Below are 21850 nucleotides of genomic sequence, written 5' to 3'. Positions count from 1 at the left end.
AGCGTCTCAACGGGACGCACTCTTTCCCCTCCGCCGCCCCGCAAGATCAAGCCGCAACGTCTTGCGGGGCAGCGGAGGGGAAGACGGCAACCGCGCATGCGTGGGTTTCAGCCATCATCCGTCGTGACATCAGCCGCGCATGCGCGGGTTGGAGCCGGTCAACTGCGCATACGCGGCTGACGTCATTAGGCGCGCCGGTCGCATCAATCTCGGTGCGCCGGGCCTTGACGACAGCGACAAGGCCCGGCAGCCGAGATTTACGGCACGGCCTTCCTAGCCCCCGGGGGGGTGGGGGAGAATAGGGGGCCAGGAGCGGCCTCCGAGGCCGTCGTGAACCTCTCCGGGTTTCACGACGGCGTCGGGCCTTGCGGAGAATTCCGCCCCTCATTCATTTCGACTTCACAGTGACTGTCGAATTTAGCTAAAACGGTCTTGAATTTGGTCTTGTCCTCGCCATCAGCAAAAGTGAGCGAGTTGAAAATTTGGATGGCTTGGTCCCCCACGGTTGATAGGAGCAGTGCGATCTTTCTGGCATCGGACACATCCTGGAGGCCCGAGGCCTCAATGTAGAGAAGGAACCTCTGCTTGAAGACACCCCAGTTGGCGCCGAGATTGCCAGAGATCCGTAGCTGTGGAGGGGCCTGGATCTTCTCCATGCCACTGGAAGGCACTTGCTGGTCATCACTGAATCACTCGAGGTAAGCCACTTAGATAAACTAGACTAATGGTACCATGTCGTGTTGTTCACCCTGGGGTAACACGGACTGCAACTGGATGCAGTTGTACTGGAAAGTAGACACCAAACTTAGACGTTAGTTCAATACACTTTATTGAACTTCTGGAGCAGGGCACACAGTTTGCTGTGGGTTGACACTCTACTAATCTAAGTGTGCTAACTATAACTAACTAGACCAGACTAGCTCTGAGCCATGTGTAGAAGGTGCTAACTGATATATACACCCTGCCTGTCACTACAGTTGTTACCAGTGGAAAGAGGCAGAGAGACTTGTGTGTTTTATAGTGGGAAACCACCCTCCAGTGTTCTGCCTGGTGATTAGCTCTGTTCTGTCCTGTTTGTTGATTGGCTGTACTGGGTATCTGTCACTGCCTGTCTGTATCTCATTATGTGCATGAGTGCATATCATGACAGTACCCATGTCGATGATCTGGCACGTCTTGCAGAGATTGCCATGGCAGGTTTGTGTGTTGTCATGGTCGCTGTTCTGAAGGCTGGGTAGTTTTCTGCAAACAATGGTTTGTTTGAGGTTGAGCGGTTGTTTGAAGGCAAGTAGTGTGGGTGTGGGCATGACCTTGGCAAGATGTTCATCTTCATCGATGACATGTTGAAAGCTGCGATAAAGATGTCATAGTTTCTACGCTCCAGGGAAGTACTGGACGATGAAGAGTACTCTGTCGGTTGTGTTCCGTGTTTGTCTCCTAAGGAGGTCGGTGTGGGTTTTTGCTGTGGCGCGTTGGAACTGTCGATCGATGAGTCGAGCGCCATATCCCGTTCGTACAAGGGCATCTTTCAGCGTCTGTAGATGTCTGTTACGCTCCTCCATGTCCGAGCATATCCTGTGTATACGGTGGGCTTGTCCATTGGGGATGGCTTCTTTAATGTGTTTAGGGTTGAAGTTGGAGAAGTGGAGCATCGTGAGGTTATCCGTGGGCTTGCTGTAAAGCAAAGTGCTGAGATGACCGTCCTTGATGGAGATGAGTGTGTCATTGTGCAGTTGTTTCAGTGATTCTTCGCCATGGAGTTCTCCCACCCGGCGTGGGAGCGGAGAATCGCGCCCGAGAGCCTTGAGCAAAAGAAGTTCTGGTTGGAATTGGAGACCTCCAACTAAGCAATATTTGCCTCAGGGCAATAGTGAGGCAAAGGTGGCAATGTCCGCCCCTACCCCTGAGTGAAAGGCCGGTGAATTTGAAGCCCCAAATATGGCTACCTATAGACATGGATTTAAATCTAAGAGTCTCCAATATAATGCTAAAACAAATGAAGCCCAGACGCTGGCAGGTTTGGGGCAGGACCAAAACATATCTGTATGGTTAGCTGGGGCAAGTGAACAACAATCATATCTGTCCTCCACATTTGAAAAGAACTCACTCATCCTTGCCTTGGTCAAGTGCATCCTGTGTAAAACGTTGAACTGAATTAAGCTCCACTGGGCACAAGAAGACATGGCATTAACCCTATTTAGGGCCTCTCTCCAAGCCTCACTAGTACATATAGGACCTTGCTCACTCTCTCATCTCACCCCCACCTCGTTTAGTGAGGTGGGATCCAACAAGAGGACATGGCCATATATGTCAAAAATAAACCCCTCGCTAGGCTGAGCCAAGGATAAAATCCTCTTCAGCAAGGAGGAAGATGGAGCCAAAGGAAGGGATGGGCAATAAAAGATGGTGACTTGTCTTCTTGAACCACTGAGGTCCCTCAGATATAGGTACACCCACAGTGCAGTTAGAGTTCCAAGATTTTGATCCCAGTGACAGTGAAGGAACGGTGATATATTTCCAAGTCAGGTTGATGAGTGATGTGCAGAGGAACCTCCAGCTGGTGGGGTTCCCAGGTATCTGCTGCTTTTGCCATTCTAGATGGTAGTGGTCGTGGGTTTGGAAGGTGCTGTCTAAGGAACCTTGCCGAGTCCTGCAATGCATCTTGTAGATGGTACACACGACTGCCACTGTTCGTCAGTGGTGGAGGGATTGAATGTTTGTGGAAGGGATAGCAATCACGCAGGCTTCTTTGTCCTGGATGGTGTCAAGCGTCTTGAGTGTTTTTGAAGCTGCACTCAGTACAATAGCAGGTGGTAGAAGTTTATTCTACGAGCATTAAGTAAATCAGAAACAGCTTCAGTCAATTCCAGCACAGCTTATTGCAGATATTCCCAGCTTTGAGAAATCCCACTGCTGTTCACAATCCATTGCTGCCACCATTGGCCCTTGGGAAACTAAATTGTTCAGTTTGTCTGTAAGTAATATGCACACAGAGGCTGGGAATTCTTTAGTAGCTGCTCCCGCTCTACCATTATACATTCACCGGAACTGTGGTGGGAAGTCTATTTACCTGCGTAAAAGGCTTTCCTTCACACTTCTAGTCAACTTGGGAGAAGCTCCAAGGAATTTCCCAAAATTCTGTCCTACCTTGTGGGGGCTCATTGGTAAATTTAATAGATGACTGTAGTAGGTTGATGGGAAACTTTGGATGGACTTCTGTTGTGATCCAGGTTCGACATCCATCATGCATAGATTCTGTTGTGGTGACAGTATCTAAAAGTTCATCCATGAAACTCAAGCCCAGGTGGCAGTTCTGTAAAAGAAGCCAGCCACCATCTTGCATGCTTTGAGTCAGCAAACGTCTTGCATGAATCTCCTGACCCTGGCCCATAGATATGGCACGGCAGGGAACATTCTGGAGGAACATAAAAAGTACAAATCAATCTGTACTTGCAACAGTATAAAATGGGCTCATGTAATATTTAATTAACATCTATGTATTTTGAAACAAAACTGAAAATACATGTTTATACTCATTGTTTATGATTTTCACTTGCATTCTGCTTGTCTGTATTTAAATAAAATGTTATCTTAGATCAAAGTAGTAGAACGTTTTGTAATAGAAGTATAATTTTATGATGTATTTAGCAGATTAGATTGTCAAATGCTTTGAGGATGATTAAATATTTTGCACCCTCCCATTAGAAGAGATGAATCAGTTGCATAATTATCAATAAAGCAAAAAAACCTCATTTAGTATTAGAGTGGTACATTAGTTTTAATAAAAAAATAGTTTGACTTTGTCACATCACACCTTTAAGGATTAGCTGATAATGATTGCCATTAGCAACAGTCATATTGATGAATAGGTGCTGCAGACACCTGCCCCAAGAGAGTACTGGTGTAGAATGCAAACCTACCCATAGAATTACACAGCTTGCCACTACATTTTCAAATTCACTATAATAGTCCACACAGTGGGTGGGATTTTCCAGCCCTTCCCACTGAACAACCCCCATGGCAGGTTCCCTGGCAGCAGTGTGGGCATGCCATGCAAATCACCATAGACTTTGGAGGGACCGGTAAATCGTGCCAGTGGCCAATGTGAGCCGTTTCCTCTAGCAGAAAACACACTGTGCAGGGAGCTGGAAAACCTGACTAGTATCTTTGCTACATTAAATGGAAATCTTCATGCTATTGCATTAGTAGATAAAAGACATTTTATCATGGAGACAGAGTTGCATTGGCTAACACATATTGTACCACAATGGGAATGCTTCATGCTGATTTTTGGTACTCAAATGTTAAATTGTCCAAATTTTTAAGCCTTTCACAGGTGAACAAACAAAATAAATTACCAGCATACCAATTTAGACAACAAATGAGCATCTTATTAATAGATTTAAAAGTCATGTGTATGTGTATATACCGTCGGTAATTTTGCATGCATCCATTCTCAATGCCTGCTGATAGTGCAAGTTGGAAGTTCAGGGTTGTATTATCCATGACTTTCCAACCAATGGTGTGACAGTCAATTATTTACAATGGCATTTTGGTGTTATATTTCCATCACCTCTATCTGTCATATTTTTCTCTCAGAAACATCCCAGTTAATTTTATTCCTTGGATTTTCCATGTTTGTTTTCCCAAAATGCCATACTTAACATATAATTCTCCAGTTTGGGCATAACATTTAAAAACAATAAGCAGAATGACGATAATGAATTAACAAAAAATTGCTGCACTTTGTCCCTTAACGTTAGTAATGTACCTTATTCTTGGCCAAGCGTTCAATACTTTCTGTAGGATCAGAGCCCATGGAAAGGAAACACACCATTGGTGTTCGATTATCACTTTCTGCCCACATTGCTTCCATATCGAGATTAACTCCTTCTGCATATTTTTGTCCTAGTGACTCAGCAATGTAGTGACGAGCCTGAGGAAAGCAAGAGCACTGAGAAATATGGGCGCCATCAAATAAACAACAGAAAAAAATAAGACATCGAGTTAGTAAGGAGGAAATTCTACAGATACAGCTCAACAGCATTGAAAAACATTGGAAAAACAATTGCCGAAGAAGAAACACATAAATAATTCAGAACATCCACAAAATCAACAATGCAGAAAGTTAGTTGCATGGAAATAAATATTTAATGAAGGAAATTGACCTAAATAATCCACTCGGTAGATCAATTTTTCAGGTTTTTTTGGTCCAGTTCCTCAGGAGATGGCTTCTATGTTCAATAGTTGAGAAGCTACTTGCGTCTCATGAGTAAACAAAGCCACTACGCCTGTCAATCAAATGATTGACCTGAAGTATACAGTTATTGTATGAATAATATTTGACATGTGGAAATAACTTTAAGTCTGATATACCTGTATGGTATTTTTATGGCATCATTTGCATTGCAGTGTGATGCAAAGTACATGAAACAGATTATCAGCTTACACGTGCAAGATAGCAACCTGACCAGAATTGCTTTAGTAATAGCCAGCAATAAATTTAATCAAGGTCAATCCATTTCAATTCAGCCTTACCAGCATTAAGTAGCTGCTGTATCCATGGAAACACATTCACTGGTGTTTTAGAGTGCCGGTGCAAATTTTAAAAACATGTCGATGCTGTAGAGCTCACCTTTAAAAGCTATACAACTTATAATTATTATTGCCTCAATAAAATGGAATCAACATGACCCTCACCAAACTCCATGGTCTGATAACCCACAAGGGCACACACTCTATCAGGGCATTCTGCTCAATGACTGGACAATAACAAATGATGGCAGATGTGTTACAGTTGGCTCAGTTGGCTAAATCCAAGTTGGAGCCCCATTCCAATAAATAATATGCACATTTTCAGGGCCAAAGATTATTTGTCGGTAATTATGAGTGATCATGGCGTTAAAAATTCACTTACACCTGAATGCGCCAGAAGTAACCTTTCCTTGAATGTTTCATGGGTAATTAGTGGGTAAGAAACACTGATTTCGCGAATGTTATGGAGGTATCATTATTGTGCAGCCTATAGAGCAGCAGGGTAACTTGGACAGCAATTTCTGCATTTACTTGTCCACATGTGTATTTCAGAGGTTGTTGTCAGATTGACTTCATAATAATGACGAGCACCGTGAGTATCATCATAAAAACTGGGTCAAAATTAAGAGTGAGGGAAGTTTATTCTTGGAGAGCGTAACAGGAAATATAAAATGATTTGGAGAAAATTTGTATGTGGTAAAAAATGAAAAATGACTTTAATATGGACAATTGGAAAACACCAAGAGTGGAAGAAAATGTAGCAACATGTGTACTTCATGCATGGTATTAGAATTAGAATTAGAACAGTACAGCACAGAACAGGCCCTTCAGCCCTCAATGTTGTGCCGAGCAATGATCACCCTACTCAAGCCCACGTGTCCACCCTATACCCGTAACCCAACAACCCCCATTAACATTATTTTTTTTTAGGACACTAAGGGCAATTTAGCCTGGCCAATCCACCTACCCTGCACATCTTTGGACTGTGGGAGGAAACCGGAGCACCCGGAGGAAACCCACGCACACACGGGGAGGACGTGCAGACGCCACACAGACAGTGACCCAGCCGGGAATCGAACCGGGGACCCTGGAGCTGTGAAGCATTGATGCTAACCACCATGCTACCATGCTGCCCCAAGGTAGCATGTGTTGAAGAAGCTAAGTAAGGGAGAAGGTGAAAAAGATGTAGACACCACTGCATTGCATCAATCAACAAAACAGACACTTTTGACATATATAGACACAAGGGTAGAGGAAATAATGGTCAAACTGTATAACATTCTGGATAGTTGGAGTATTACATCCAGTTCTGCTCACAAGGAAGAAATACAAACACTCAAGGTAGTTCAGAGAAATGCAAGCCGCTGTGTAACCTTGAACGGACAGTCAGAGTGGTTATCTTATAGAACTAAGATCCTAACAGATAGAGGGCCCAATTTAACAGAAACATTACGAAGTGTAATTTTGGGCACGATGGGGGGGGGGGGGGGGTTTCTTGATGGCCGCAGTGCCGTAATCATGGCCCGAATTTAATGACACTCGATGCTGAAATAATTCCCATGAGCTTCTCACCATTACTGGCTGTCTTGCCAACTGATTTGCCAGACTCACGCCTCAGTGTCTAGCTGTTAACAAGAAGAGCTGCTTTTAAACACTCCCTCACCACTCACTCCCAGTCGACACACAAGCATGGCAGCATGCAGAACTGCTCCTCACTTTGGGGATGCCATCCTGGACATATTTCCTCACGCTGTGAATGAACGCTGGGTCATCCTGATCCCCCGAAGGGGTTGGAAGGCCAGCAGCAGGGCTACCAGTTCTTCCTGGGAGGCAGCGGCAATGGCTGTCAGTGTGGGCAGCATGACAAGGAGGACCAGTGTCCAATGTCGGAAGAAGACCAACGACCTGCACCGAACTGCAAGGGTAAGTTACCACCTCTCTCCTGGCATCAGATTCGCCTGCCACCCCTCAAATTCCTAACCCCACCCCCCGCCCACAAATCACTGGCTGACACCATGCAACCTCCCCACATCCGATCTTTGTGCTTTGGAGACCACCATTGGGGCATCACAGCTATCACCCTCACCTTCCACCAGAGCAGAGACACAAACCTCTGTGGCGAAATTAGTGGCCTGGCTTCTAGGGCACAATCTGGTGGGCAGCACACTCTTACTGATGCACATAAAGGGGAGACAACAGCTGGAGGTCTGCTGGAACCCAGGACTCAGTTGAGTTCCAGTCAGATGCCAAGCCTCTGGACAAGGTTCTCCCAGAGCTGATGCAGATGTTCGGACCACTGCTGTTAAATTCAGGAGGGGATGTCAGCAACATTCCAGCAAGTGTATAGCCGATTGGAGGCGTTCCAAAGGCTATGGGCGCAGGAGATGATGCCGACAATGCGTGGCACTGAGGCCAATGCTGCTGGTCTGGCAACCCAGCGGAAAGCCTGGAACACAAGGTCAGTGTCTTGAGTGGTGGTGTCCAAGGCATGGCACAGTCCGTGACGACCTTGGTTGAAGGCCTCGACATCATGTCCCAGTCGATGAGGGACATGTCCCAGATGCAGGTCGATATTGCCAAGGCAGTATACAGCATGGGCCAGTCGCTGAGGACCATCGCTGAGGTCATCAACACCATGGTGCAGACAATGGGGAGGTGCCAAGTCTGGCAGAGCCAGATGATGCAGAGGCCTTTGGAGCTCACTTCAAGGAGGCCACAAGAACCACTGGAGGCCAACCCAGGGCCTGCCACCAATGAGATGTCAGCAGTCTCAAATTCTTCCGAATCTCCCCTACTGACATCAGCACATCTCAAGGGCAGCGGGCAGAATAGGGTGGCACAGGGAAACCAGGGATAACGGTAAATCATGGGCATCAAATGCCTTAGGGCATGCAAAGCAGAAGGCTGCCTCCACCTCTGATGTGCATCCTCTGGACACACCTAGACGTAGCAGTAGACCACGTAAGATCAAGAAGACTGAGGTCACTGATTGGGCACATGGGGGGTGGGGGGGTGGATGATGTGGGGGGGGGGGGACTATCATAGAGATATAGAAAATAGACACAGGAGGAGGCCATTCGGCCCTTGGAGCCTGCTCCGCCATTCATTGTGATCATGGTAATCATCAAGTTCAATACCCTGATCCCGCCTTCCTCCCATATCCCTTGATCCCTTTGGCCCCAATTCCTTCTTGAAATTATGCAATGTTTTAGCCTCAACTACTTTCTGTGGGAGCAAATTCTACAGATTCACCACTCTCTGGGTGAAGAAATTTCTCCTCACCTCAGTCCTAAAAGGTTTACCCCTTATCCTCAAACTATGACCCCAGCTCTGGACTCCTCCACCATCGGGAACATTCTTTCTGAATATACCCTGTCTAGTCCTGTTAGAATTTTATAAGTTTCTATGTGATCCCCTCTCACTCTTCTTATCGCCAATGAATATAATCCCAACCGTCTTAGCCTCTCATATCATAGTCCCACCATCCTAGGATTCAACCTATCGGTAGCTTGGCGGATTGTAAATGTCAAATATTCAGAATTAAAACATGTCACGCCTGATGCATGTGTAGCCTCTCTCACGTTATTCTTGATGTTACTCCTCCAACCCTTGCTGCTCTCCGTGCCCCCCCCCCCAACCCGCTGCCCTCCAGACACAGTGGTCAAAGACCAAATGCCCCCAATGCAGACCCTGTTTGGAGGATGGGTGTGAGCAGAAAGACAGGGAACAGGCTTTGGCATAAACTGAGGAGCAGCAGACCTTACTTCACAGTGAGTGATTATCACTCTCCTGCCTTGTATATTGACCCTCTGATAGTACCAACACAGGCCCATCACACTGGGGTCATGTTACACAGACCCTGGCAGAGTAGAACAGGGTTGTTGGAGGGGGTGGAGGGAGCACAGAGATGATGGGAGGGACATGTGTTGAGCATTTAGGTAATGAAACCCCTGCCTGTCAATGAAGGGCGCTCCCTAATGCCATGGTGTGCGAAAGTTGACATGCGTGCCATCAATTACCCCCTGGACCTGGGGCATGCCAGCGATGGCAGAGAATCCTGCAGCCCAGTCTTCTTTGTGGGCTTAGTCCAGCATCAAATTTGATGTAGTCTGCTGCCCAGCACACAGGGCATCCGTGAACTCAAGAATGCACTTGTGGGTTATAGCTCCTGATATGTTGCACACGTCCCGCTTGAGCCCTGGAATGAACCAGTGGCATAGAAGTTCAGGCTGAGGTGACCTTCAAGTTACTGGGAGCAGGTGTCCTCCTCCTCCTCCATGGGAGGCCAAGTCCACGAGGGCGTGGCACAGGTGCTGTGCTGCCTCTTTTTTGAGAAAGAGTCTCCTGCGTCACATGCTGTCCATTATTTCCTCAAAAGACCAGCAATTCCTGTGCATTTTGGGCCATTGTGGCACCCCCCTCTGGATTCCTCTTGGCCTGATGGGCAGCCAGGCCTTTATGTGTACAGTAGCCCCCAGGACACAGGGAGCCACCTCCAGCAAGCGTCAAGTCTGCTGCCTTCTCCGGCATCCAGCCACCTGGGCTGCCAACATCACGCGAAAGCATCTTCTGTGGGACTAACACCACCATCTATTTTAGTCTCTGTAAGGATCTGAAGAAAGAGATAGAATGATAATCAGTTGGGGCTTCCACCGCGGAACCCTCAAATCCCCTACCCTTAAGTATCTCATGTTCCATCCAACCAGCCAGTTGTGCTGGAAAACTTTGCTCTGCGTGCTCACCCCCGGCTACATCAGGAGCCCCTAGACCTAGACCCCTGCTGGGAACATTCGGGAGGTCGTGCTGAGGTGCCCTCCCCGATCCACGCACTAGCCCTGTGGTCGCAAAGATATTCCCAGTGCTGAAGCCCAGCTCTTGAGTGTTTGATTGTTGGCCGCAGCAATTATGGTGCTACACATCTGGAGTTCAGGCAAAGTATTCAGTTTTCAAAGATAGATTGAAATGCAATGCAATAATCGCTGTCTGAAACCTGGCACGTGTACCCACGAGAAGCCACTTGAGAATATTTTGTTCATTAAATGGTCAACAGTACCTTTATATAATGAGAGGAAAATCAACTACTTAACAGTCCATATATCACACCAACCATTAATCAAGAAGGAAAAGGCACCATTCCATATGCATACAAGTACCTTTTTGCTACAGAACATCAGTACAAACACAAAACTACAACAGGTGCAGTAAAACAGCCTCGACATCCAGGGTGTTTGATTCAAGGTGCGTGCTCGTCAACATGCAGCACTCACATCACTCAGAATAAAATCACCAGTAATCTGCAAAAGCATTCCTTCAACACCTTCATCAAGTTGCTCATTCAAATCAATCTGCCTCTCTCTTCCACTTTTGCGGCTCCCAGCAATAGTCTCTCAACAGTGGAAAGTCACTCTGGCATCACGTAATTAACACTGTATAGTCACACCGATGCACAGCACACCAGAAGTGAGAGAGAATTCTACCTACGCTTCTCCAGCACTGGCAGCAGGTCACCGTACATCCTCCCTTTCCTTACTCCAGGCCACAAAAGCAAAGAGGCAACAGTAAACAAACACACATCCTCCAGGCATCAAACATCAAACAGTCAACAGTACAATAAAGTCACCAGCAATCTGTAAAAGTATTTCTTCAACGCCTCCATCAGGTTGTTCATTCGAATCAATCTGCCTCCCACATGCTCCCTCCTGCTTCTAGCAGTAGACTCCTCAACATGGAAAAAGTAACACTGATGCAGATCACACCAGAAGGGAGAAAGGGCTCACATTTCCCTTCTCTGGTACTACCAGCAGGTCATCTTACATTCTCCCTTTCCTTATTCCAGGCCACAGAAGCAAAATAGGAAGCAGCAAACAAACACACGGCCTTCAGGCATTTGCAGCTACCAGCAGGAACAATCAGAAAACACAACCTGCAGCACCACGTGAGAGATAAGAAGTGCTCTCAGAACTAACAAAGCCAATTCCTTATTAGCAATAGCCTTCAGTTGTGAAGCTGGAGGCTGTTCACAGTCAAAGTGAGTTAACGTGACTTCCAGCATATAACAAAGAACAGAGCTCATCATGGATGTGTGGTTGCCCCGTTATGGGTATCCACAATACTAAAGATGGCTTGAAGGCCTCACAGATGAAAAGCCCTGCTCTCCCCACACGTCTAAGGGCGACTCCCAACCTATAATGCTTCAATCCTCCGATCAAGCCCGATCCTCCTGAAGGGAATCAAGTGAGCTGGAGCTTCATGCCAGAAAATGGAATTGGCTACTCACCTCCTCAGTTCCCCTCAGCAGCCAGTGCTCCAGCTTCATGTTTTAAAATGTACTAAATGACGCCCACATGATTTCTCGCTGGGTGGCCAGTTAATTCCCAGGAGGCCGTTACATTCGGTGTAAAACTTGTAAATGAGATCCAAATTAATGCAAATTGGAGTTAATAATATGCTCGCCATATTTGGGCGAGATCCAGAATTTGGCATTGGGAGGGGGCCAGTTAGATGGCAAATTGATTCGGCGCCTTGGGTAAACCTCAACTTTGGCCTTTCCCGCTATTTAAACAGCGCACCCAGATCCACGTGTTGGTTAAATCGCGGCTGGAATATATCAGTACAGAAAAAGCAGATCTGGAAAATTGTTTTAAATACTGCTCATAAGAGAGCGTAACTCAAGTTTCAACTCATAAAAAATATTTGAGGATTGTTATCAGAATTTGTTTCCTCATTCCAACCTTGTGGAGAGATTTACCTGAGCAATGGTACGGTCTGGACACCAACTGCGAATCAGTAGTAATTTACGGAATGTGTCCAATGTATTGTCATAGCCGTCAGGGAGAGGAGCTTCTTCTGGAGCTTCATTGTCAAACCACAGCTTCCAAGCTTTATCATTTTTCCCCACTTGCACTAGCAGTTGAGTGAATGGGTATGAATGAGAGAGCTGCACCAGATTTAGCCAGGTCATATCAATGATCCATTTCTTTGGTTTGGGTTCAACAGAATTGAGGTCTAAGGAGGCGCCACCTGCACAAATAAGTAATGCATATTTCATTATTACGAACAAACTGAGTAATATTAACTGGTGCAAAGATTTATTACTATTAATTTTGACACTGAATGCAATAAAATTAATTTATGCTCAATTTAATCCTCTTTCCCATCACAAGGTAGCAACTCGGTGTGCCTGCTAAAATCAGAAGTCTTAGTTAATTCCCTGTCACCAATTTTCAGATTATAAGAGGTTATGTAGAAACATGAAAAATGTGCTACATTTTTAAGTAGCACATTTTAGTAGCTGACTTGCTTCTACTTGTTGTATTCACTAAAAAGATATTCTCAAATTTTTGAAGAATCATGACACCGGGAAGAGCCAAAGGACTGAAAAAGCTAAACTTGATACCTAATTAGATAACTGTGGCATAATTCATGAAGTACACATTTGATTTACTTCAATTTTCCTGGTTTAAAATTGTAAATATTTGCATTGTTGGTGTCTTAGAGACATTGGCAGGGATTTTACAGCCTGCCACGATGGCATTCCATGCAGCGCATGTGGCGAGCCATTCAAATCTTCATTAATGTTGGCGGGATCAGAATATCCCACCAGTGGGAGTGGCCAGAAAATACCACCACAGGGTAGAATTTATTTAGTGCGACAGATTGGCAAACCAGTGAGAGACCCATGTCCCTTCTATTGGGAACGCCCAGCACTTACCTGGATAGCGTTTGGCCTTCCAGGCAATTAAGCCCTCAATAGGATGGAAATCGCAGCCCTGAGAGCTGTCGGCCAATTAGAGGCTGGAAACTCTCTAGTACCAGTACTGCCACCAGAAGTGCCGGTACTACATTCGAGCTAGAAGGAGGGACCACTATTGAAGACCACTATTCGACTGCCACTGGTCGAATAGTGGTCTTCAATGGGCTTCCATGGTGGAAGGTAGTTCTCCACCCTTCCTAAACAGGGTTTGTTTAGCACAAAGTGGGAAGACAGCGGGTCCCCATCCCACACCTTTTCCGCATGATCTCTCGATGCTCTCACTACTGAACTACCGAACCTGCTATTGCAGGGGTAGGGGAGCCTTAAATTCAGCCCATTAATTGCCAACAAATTTCTGATTTTCTTGGCAGCGATATTTTTAAATATTTATTCATGGGATTGGGCATCTGTGGCTGGGTCAGCACCTATTGCCTCTCCCTAATTGCCCTTGAACTGCAAGGCCATTTCCGAGGGCACATAAGAGCCAAACACATTTCTGTGAATTTGGAGTAACAAGGAGACCAGGTGAGGTTGGCAGGTTTCCTTCTCTGAAGGATCAGATGAGATTTTACGACAATCAACAAAGGTTTCATGGTCATCTTTGGACTTTCTAAATTCTCGATCTTTATGGAATTCAAATTTCACCACCTGTCTTAGTGGGATTTGAACTTGGACGCCCAGAGCGTTACGCTGGGTTACTATTGCAGTGACAGTACCACAATGCCTCCTCCTCCTCCCCCCCCCCCCCCCCCCTTCCCCCCACCCCGCTATCTCGATACCGAACACAGATGGGCAGCCGGTGGGACCACAACGGCAATCTAACTGGCTGCAGCCTCTTAACTGGCTGCTGCCAGTCCCGTCATCCAATTAAGGAAATCAGGCTGTCTTTCCCTGTCAGCTTGATCCAAGGGCCAGCAGGTCTTAAGCCTCAGCTGTGCCTCAGAGAAAAGTAATGTAAGGTTTTGAATATTCTACTCCTTTTTACAATCTGTATTATCTATGAGTTTATTCTGTAACCATTGTTCAAAATTAAATGTTTCAGTTTTGACATTTTGTTGGACAATTAACAGTCAAGTTAGTTGGTGAATAGAAAAGCAGCTGTTTGTGAAGAAACAAAATCGTTCTATTGTTTTATGCTGGAGCTCCTTTGGGTTTTGAGCTGAAGATATCTTAATGGTCAAAATGCAAGTAGCTGTTTGTTTTTGAATCAATTGATGGGATAGCTAAAGCAATCTGAACTCAAGAGGACATAGCATTTAAACAAACCATACATTGCTTTAATTGATTTGTACCAGAAAGGAAACCTTGGTTCTCTGATATTATGGTATGAGGTGGCCCTAACTGTTGACTTTAATAGCTTTAGTGTGGGGCTTGGGTTAACATATGTTAAAAAGAAAATGCGACTTTATTTAGGCTTCGCTGTACCGGGAAAGAAATGTGCCTTTGTTTATTATGGAATGTAAACATCTGAGTTTATGACCCTTAAATCAGGGGTTGCTGCAAATTTGGAGTGACACAAGATGATTTGCACCCTATAGCCAAGAGGAGGAGTGAATTTGGACCATCTCAAAACAAAGGAAGGAAGAATGGGAGACTGAGGGATAAAAGTTGAGAAACTGTAATCCTTGTTGGTATAGTGTTACCATGGCCTCTGGGGTATGATTATTCTGCACACAGTTCAACATCACTTCAAAGACAAAGACAAAGAAGGAGCACATAGTCTGTGCTGACAACACCAAGAATTCCTGGGACCTTGAGAGATGAGAAACTTTTATGTTCTCTTCACTGCTTCTTGGTAAGTCTATTTACATCAAATCTTGCTTAATCTATTCTACTCAATTCATAAATACCAGTTATTTGTACCCTGTAGGCCAAGCACAACTGAGGACCCTAATGTTGGAAATTAAACATTTGGACCTGAGTTTTTCTTAATTAATCATAGAATTATAGAATTTACAGTGCAGAAGGAGGGCATTTGGCCCATTGAGCCTGCACTGGCCCTTGGAAAGAGCACCCCACTTAAGCCCACTCATCCACCCTATCCCCGTAAGCCAACTTAAACTTTTTGGACTCTAAGGGCAATTTATCATGGTCAATCCACCTAACCTGCACATGTTTGGACTGTGGGAGGAAACGGGAGCACCCAGAGGGAACCCACACAGACACGGGGAGAACATACAGACGCCACACAGACAATGATCCAAGCCGGGAATCGAACCTGCGACCCTGGAGCTGTGAAGCAACTGTGATAACCACTGTGCTACCATGCTGCCTCAAAACCATCAAAAGGGCAGCACGGTAGTACAGTGGTAGGGCAGCACAGTTGCACAGTGATTCAGTGGTTAGCATTGATGCTTCACAGTGCCAGGGTCCCCGGATCGATTCCCAGCTTGGGTCACTAATTGTGCAGAGTCTGCACGTTCTCCCCGTATCTGCGTGGGTTCCCTCCTGGTGCTCCAGTTTGCTCCTACAACTCCCCAAATATGCGCTGTTAGGTAACTTGGACATTCTGAATTCTCCATCTGTGTACCCGAATAGGCGGCGGAATGTGGCGACTGGGGGCTTTTCACAGTAACTTCGTTGCAGTGTTAATGTAAGCCTACTTGTGACAATAAAGATTATTATTACTCCTTACAGTGGCTACTGCTGAGGCTGCAATGCGAATGAAAGGATGCCTCTACTTTGAGGATAACCCACAGGGGAGATACAAACATGTTTTCTCTGCCAGGGCAAGGCAAGAATAGCCCAGTGATCAAAAGGGTAAACTCCTCAGCTGCAGGGATGGAGCCATGGGGGTCCGCCTTTGTCTCAGAGGATCCCCTCTTTGGGCCATGGAGCCTCCAGATGTGATGGTTTCACCCCCCGCCCCGCCCCCATGTGAAGCTGCAAGGATCCACCTCCATGCAGCTAAATGACTTTGCCACAAGGCTGGGAAGCTGTAGAATTCCAGTGACCTGGGTAAATGGCTGTTGTTGGGACCTTTAACTTACTTAATTGGTGTGATGGTGTCTACCTACAGTCAAGAGCGGTCAAGCCACTGCCGTTCCCACCACTGGTAAAATGGCTTTGCAGTGGGACTGCATCAGAACACCCACCCGAAATCTCACCCAATACTTCACTACTAAATAATATTTTCCTAACCAAACCTGCGCTTCTAAATGTCGCCCCATTTGAAATACACATCTATGTTTTGCACATAATGGTAAATGGCCCTTTAACTACATTTTGTAATGTAAGTTAGAAATCATTCTATTTGTAAAGGAAACCTATCAGGTACTTGCTGGCGGTTGGCCCTGATATATTTATATGCAGTGTGAGCACATCTTTCAGTGTAATTTATTTCACATCAGTCATGTTGACACACAATCATACTGCAATTTTACACACAAAAGTATCAACTATTGAATGATCCATGCAGCAACGTAATGGTGTAACTCAAAGGCATCACTGTGAACCAAAGAGCTGAATTTTAATATGTAGTAGCCTGTGATTTGGAAGCAGATGGGGAATTAAAACAAGGACAAGTTATAATGGACCAGAAAGCTGACTCCAATATGCCAATTTTCACCAGGCTGCATGTGAGCTACCCTCATGGGAGAGGTGGTTTGTTAATTGCAATATGTTAATCAGTCAATTACAGTGATATTAACTTGGCCTTTGCAATTTAACTGTGGGTTCTTGGGGATCCCAGGCATCCTGAAACTCTCAGTTAAATTGGCAACAACAGAGCAGCAATTGAGGAAATTGACGACATTTCAGAGAAGCATGACAATAAGTACTGAAATCTCACAGTTGTTTTCTTGCCTAATTGTTTGGAAGGATTTGTTCACAGTACTTGCACAGAGAATTAACTTTTACAACTTTGGAGGTTTACACAACTGATCTGCAATTATGCTCTGTTGCTTTAGCCCTCTGAGAAGTATCATGATGACCAGGACCATGAGGGCATGGGGCAGCACCAACAGAAGGAGCAGGGGCAGCAATGGCCCGCTCCTCACAGAACTGCAGTTCCATAAGAGAGAGAGGGTATCAACAGAGAAGCGCAGTTCACAGGGGGCCATGGCCAACACACAGGGTCTACAAGCCAAAGCTAAGCTTTCTGTCTATATCAGAACACCAGTTTCTCGGGTGGTTCAGGGACTCCCATCAGTTAGTTGCATTTGCAGCCTGTTGGAACAATACCTATAGAGTTGTTCTAAGCAAATTCACCACCACCCTCAACCTCTTACACCCTGGATCCTTCCAGGGATATGCAGGCAGTCTTCTGAGTAGGATAGGGAAAGTCTGGAAGATAAGTTTAATTCAAAGGGACTGAAATGTTATCTTTGTCATAAAAAAGGACATGTGAAAATTGAATGTTGTATATTGTAAAGCAAGTCTCTAGCATTTGTAGAATTGCACAGCAGCTCGTCCCTTAAGAAAATACGGTCTTTGTAGGTAAAGCTTATGGCATGATGGAAGATTCTCCTGCATTTACCACTAAAGGGTTTAAGAAAGTTTTCTGTTTAAAGGAAAAGTGTCCTGATTTTTGTTTGATGAGGCAGGGAAGTCAATGGTATGCTTCGAGATACATGACCACCATAGTCATTGATGTGGGCAGGTGACATTAATTTCTCTCCAGAAAGTTTGCTAAATTAAAACGTTTCGACGTGGGGTGTTGATGGAAATTATTTACCTGTTCCTTTCCATAGAATTAATTGAAAATGTGACTTAGTCATGGGTCCTAGAATTGTCAATGTACCTAGTGAGGAAAAGGCTACTGAGGCTGTTGAAATGTGAGTGTGAGAGCAAGGTGCTGAATTAAAATGGCACGCAACCGGAAGCTCAGGGTCATGCTTGTGGACTGGGTAGGGATGTTCTGCAAAGCAGTCACCCAACCTCAGTTGTACAGGAGATCACCTTGTAATCAGTGACTGCAGCATACTAAATTGAAAGAAAAAAAAAATATTACTGCTTCACCTGGAAGGACGGTTTGGGGCATTGGACGGTAAAGATAGAGTAAAAGGGCAGGTGGTAACACCTCCTGCAATTGCTTGGGAACTTGCCACAGGAAGGGAACAAGGTGCTGGGAGTGAGCCACGATGTCACAGAGGGAACAGTCCCTTCGGGAGGGCAAGATATGTTGTGAAGGCTGATGCAGGGGAAAGTGAGGAGAAGGATAGCCTCATCACAGATCTGGTGATACTGAGATGTAACAGTGTGCGCAAATAATAACTGTGTACAAACTATTTTGTAAGATATAGATTGAGCAGGCTAACAATACATAACTATCGACATAGGGTGAAACACGGATTAAGCTGCTGCACTGGCGCATGACCCTTCGCATCACCTCCCCCCCCCCCCCCCCCCCCCACCACCCCATTTTGTTGTGTAAAGAAGGAAGATGAAGGCAGTTGTCGACTAGTTCATTACGTAGTCCTGGAATCTTGTGTTTGGTGTGGTCATACACCTGAGCATGTGAATGTGCCAGTTGGCTGTACTCTAGGTGTTCTTCAGCTGGTGTCCTCAGCCCAGGTGACCTGGGACGTTCCTTTGGTGTATCCAGTGGGTGCAGGGTTTGTTACATAGGCCTTTGGAGGAGCCTTTTGTGCCACTGACGGAGGGGGCCTGTGTCGTAGGCTGAAATGCTGGGGTACTGTGGCATCTACTGATGCTGATTTTGATACTTGTAGCAGGTGACGGCAGTTGTGTACACATTGGGCACCGTCTGAGGCTACTACGTAACTGTTCGGCTTTGGGGCATGGCTGTGACCCAGCATTAATTATCATGGCTGTTTGTGATCTGGATCTTGACCAGTTGACCAGATGTTAGAGGGCTGAGCATTTGCTCATGGTACAGTTTCCTTCTTAATTGGCATTCCATGAAGGACACCACACACATTGGTTTTGAGGTTTGGCTGCAAAAGAGCCTTGGCAATAAGAATTGGTAATAGGCGTGCCTGGAGAATAGTCGCTGTGTTGACGAGGGAAGACTAGGGGCTGGATTCTCCGTTCCCCGACGTCAAAATCGCGTTCGGCTAGGGAGCAGAGAATCTCCAATGACGGCAATACCGGAGGCTCCGCTCCCTGAAAAGCGGCGTACTAGTACGCCGTGCCACGTATCCACGGCCTCAGGCCATTACCTAAGGTCCGCACCGTGATGCTCCATCCCCAATCGGTCGAGTTCCCAATGGCATGGGACACGTGGGGTCTTACCTTTTATGAACATAGCGTGGCAGCTGCAGACTCAGTCCGGTGCTACCACAATCAGGGAGGGGCCGATCCGTGGGCAGGGGAGCTTCATTCGGGGCTGGGAGCTTTGTGGGCGGGCAGTCCGGGGCGCACAAGGGGCCAATGGGGGGCACTATATAGTCCACTATGAAGCACGGCGTGGCCACGGACACGGAAATGCTCAGGGCCGCATCAGCAGCAAGAGTTGGGAGCTCTACGCTGCCTCCCTGCTAGCCCCCAGCAAAATGGTGAATCTGTGGCCATTTTGCACCAGTTCTCCTGCCGTAAAACACCACCATTTTCACGCCGGCATGGGAACTTAGTCACCCAAACGGAGAATCCAGCCCCCTATCTTGGCATGGTTTACAGGTTGAGGAATGCAGTATAGCAATCAGTGTAATCCTGGGCACATTTCTCAAGAAGATCATTAACTGAGCATACTGCCTGTTCCAGCAGGTTACTGGACTGTGAGTAATGGGGGGCTGCTCATGATGTGCTCAAAGCCCCATGTGTGTGCAAAGTTTCTAAATTCAGTATTCAGTGCGACGAATTGGCAAGTGTTGTCTGTCATGACTCTTTGAGGGATGCCGGGTGTGGCAAAATGTCTCCTGTGCATTATGGTGACTGTGTTACTCGTCATGTTTGGCAGACAGTTAAATTCAAAATACCCAGAATATGAATCGACTAAGACCAAATGTTGTTTCCCATTCTACTCAAAAATACCAGCTACTGTAAATGACCACGGGAGACCCAGGACCTCATGGAGGTGCAGTGGTTCTTTTGTTTGATACAAATTGAGTGCTTTGCACGATGCACATCTGAAGACTTCTCTTTCCATGTTGGCATACATTGAGGGCCGGCATAGTGATTCCTTGGCCCAAAACCCAGTTGCTTCCAATCCAGGGTCCCCCTGGTGAAGTTGCTGGGTGTAGTATCTCTGAACAGAGATAGGGATGATGAACCACTGGCCATGCAGCATCAATCTGTCCTGTACGGTTAGTTCATCTCTGATGACGAAGAATGTGCGGAGCTCATGGGGAAACTGCCTCGAGTACTCAGGTCGGCCCATCATGATGAAGTTGTGCTGTTGTCAGCAAGTGATGTCCGCCTGTCTGGCATCTTTGAGTTCCTGGATGCTATGTGAGGACAGAACCTCTATTGTCTTGATGTCTATGTCTTCCTCACAATTTGCCTTGTCTGTAGTGGATAGGAAGGCTCAAGAAAGGACATCAGCCAAGAACAGCGCCTTACCACATTTGTAGATGAGATTGTAACATTGGAGATTTAGCATTATGCGCCGCAGTCGAGAAAATGCAGTGTGAAGAGGCTTTTCTGGAATAGTTATAAGTGGCTGATGTAGAGCTTCAACATTTGCAGGATGACCACATATCAAGTCATGAAATTTCTGACAGGCAAAGACTGGAGCAAAAAGTTCCTTTTTGATCTGCGAGTCTCACATAGAAAACCTTGTTCACCCTATATTTGCATTTCGCAAGGTTAAGCTTTAGCTATATGGATCTGATTCTGTCAAGGATGAAACAAGGATGCGCATCATGTTCTTGTTTAGTACGATCCCAGAACAGGATGCCATTTGCAATGATTTTGTCGGGTTGGCCTGCAAAATGTTTCTCCATGGACCATTGGAAGACCTGGCTTCCAGTGGAGAGCCCACATGGCAAACCAAGAAAACGTATCTGCCTACCGGAGACATGGATGTTGTAAATTTTGAAAGTTCTTCACCTGACAGATGAGGGGATCTCATAGAAACGTACAAAATTCTAACAGGATTAGACAGCGTAGATTCAGAAAGAATGTTCCCGATGGTGGGAGAGTCCAGAACTAGGGGTCATAGTTTGAGAATAAGGGGTAAACCTGTTAGAACTTGTAGTGATCTTTGTACGTGCATGTATATAAGGGGTTAATGTGTAATCAGAAGATCACCAGGGGGCAGCACTAACGGGTATAAAAGCCAAACGTAGGCTATTCCTCTCACTTCTTTAGCTTGGACTGTAACAAGAGCAGGAGCACATAGACTTAGCTCAGAGTGATTAGTGTAGTCAAACATAGATACTGTATTTAGATCTTGTAACCGTACTACTAATATTGATCTTAAAGTAACGAACGCACATAATTGTTAATTTAGTTACTCAATAAACCTTTCATTACTTCTGGACGACTTTGAGTCTTTTTCAAGATACAGAAAACTTCTTCAGCAATTGGATTGAGTAACGCATGTTACATTTAGTAGTGTAAGCAAACACACTCTGAAAGAGTAACAAAAGAGGACTGAGGTGAGGAGAAATTTCTTCAGCCACGGAGTAGGGAATCTGTTGAATTCGCTACCACAGGAAG

The 21850-nt window shown here is 45.8% G+C and overlaps 1 protein-coding gene across 2 annotated transcripts in view; it reads right to left on the bottom strand.

Annotated features, from left to right (window-relative positions):
• dnah5l (dynein, axonemal, heavy chain 5 like) overlaps positions 1-21850 on the bottom strand; it is a 493661-nt gene that overhangs the window by 77996 nt on the left and 393815 nt on the right. For both annotated transcript variants that reach the window (XM_038797876.1, XM_038797875.1), the window contains exons 68-70: positions 12284-12555; positions 4772-4936; positions 3148-3415 (exon numbers count right to left, since the gene is read on the bottom strand). In XM_038797876.1, coding sequence (XP_038653804.1) covers positions 3148-3415; positions 4772-4936; positions 12284-12555 — 705 coding nt within the window. The remainder of the gene's footprint in view (positions 1-3147; positions 3416-4771; positions 4937-12283; positions 12556-21850) is intronic.

Source organism: Scyliorhinus canicula, chromosome 5 (genome assembly GCF_902713615.1).
Source record: "Scyliorhinus canicula chromosome 5, sScyCan1.1, whole genome shotgun sequence".
NCBI lineage: Eukaryota > Metazoa > Chordata > Chondrichthyes > Carcharhiniformes > Scyliorhinidae > Scyliorhinus > Scyliorhinus canicula.
Note: the sequence above shows the minus strand (reverse complement) of the source record. Positions and strands in the feature narration are given on the sequence as shown.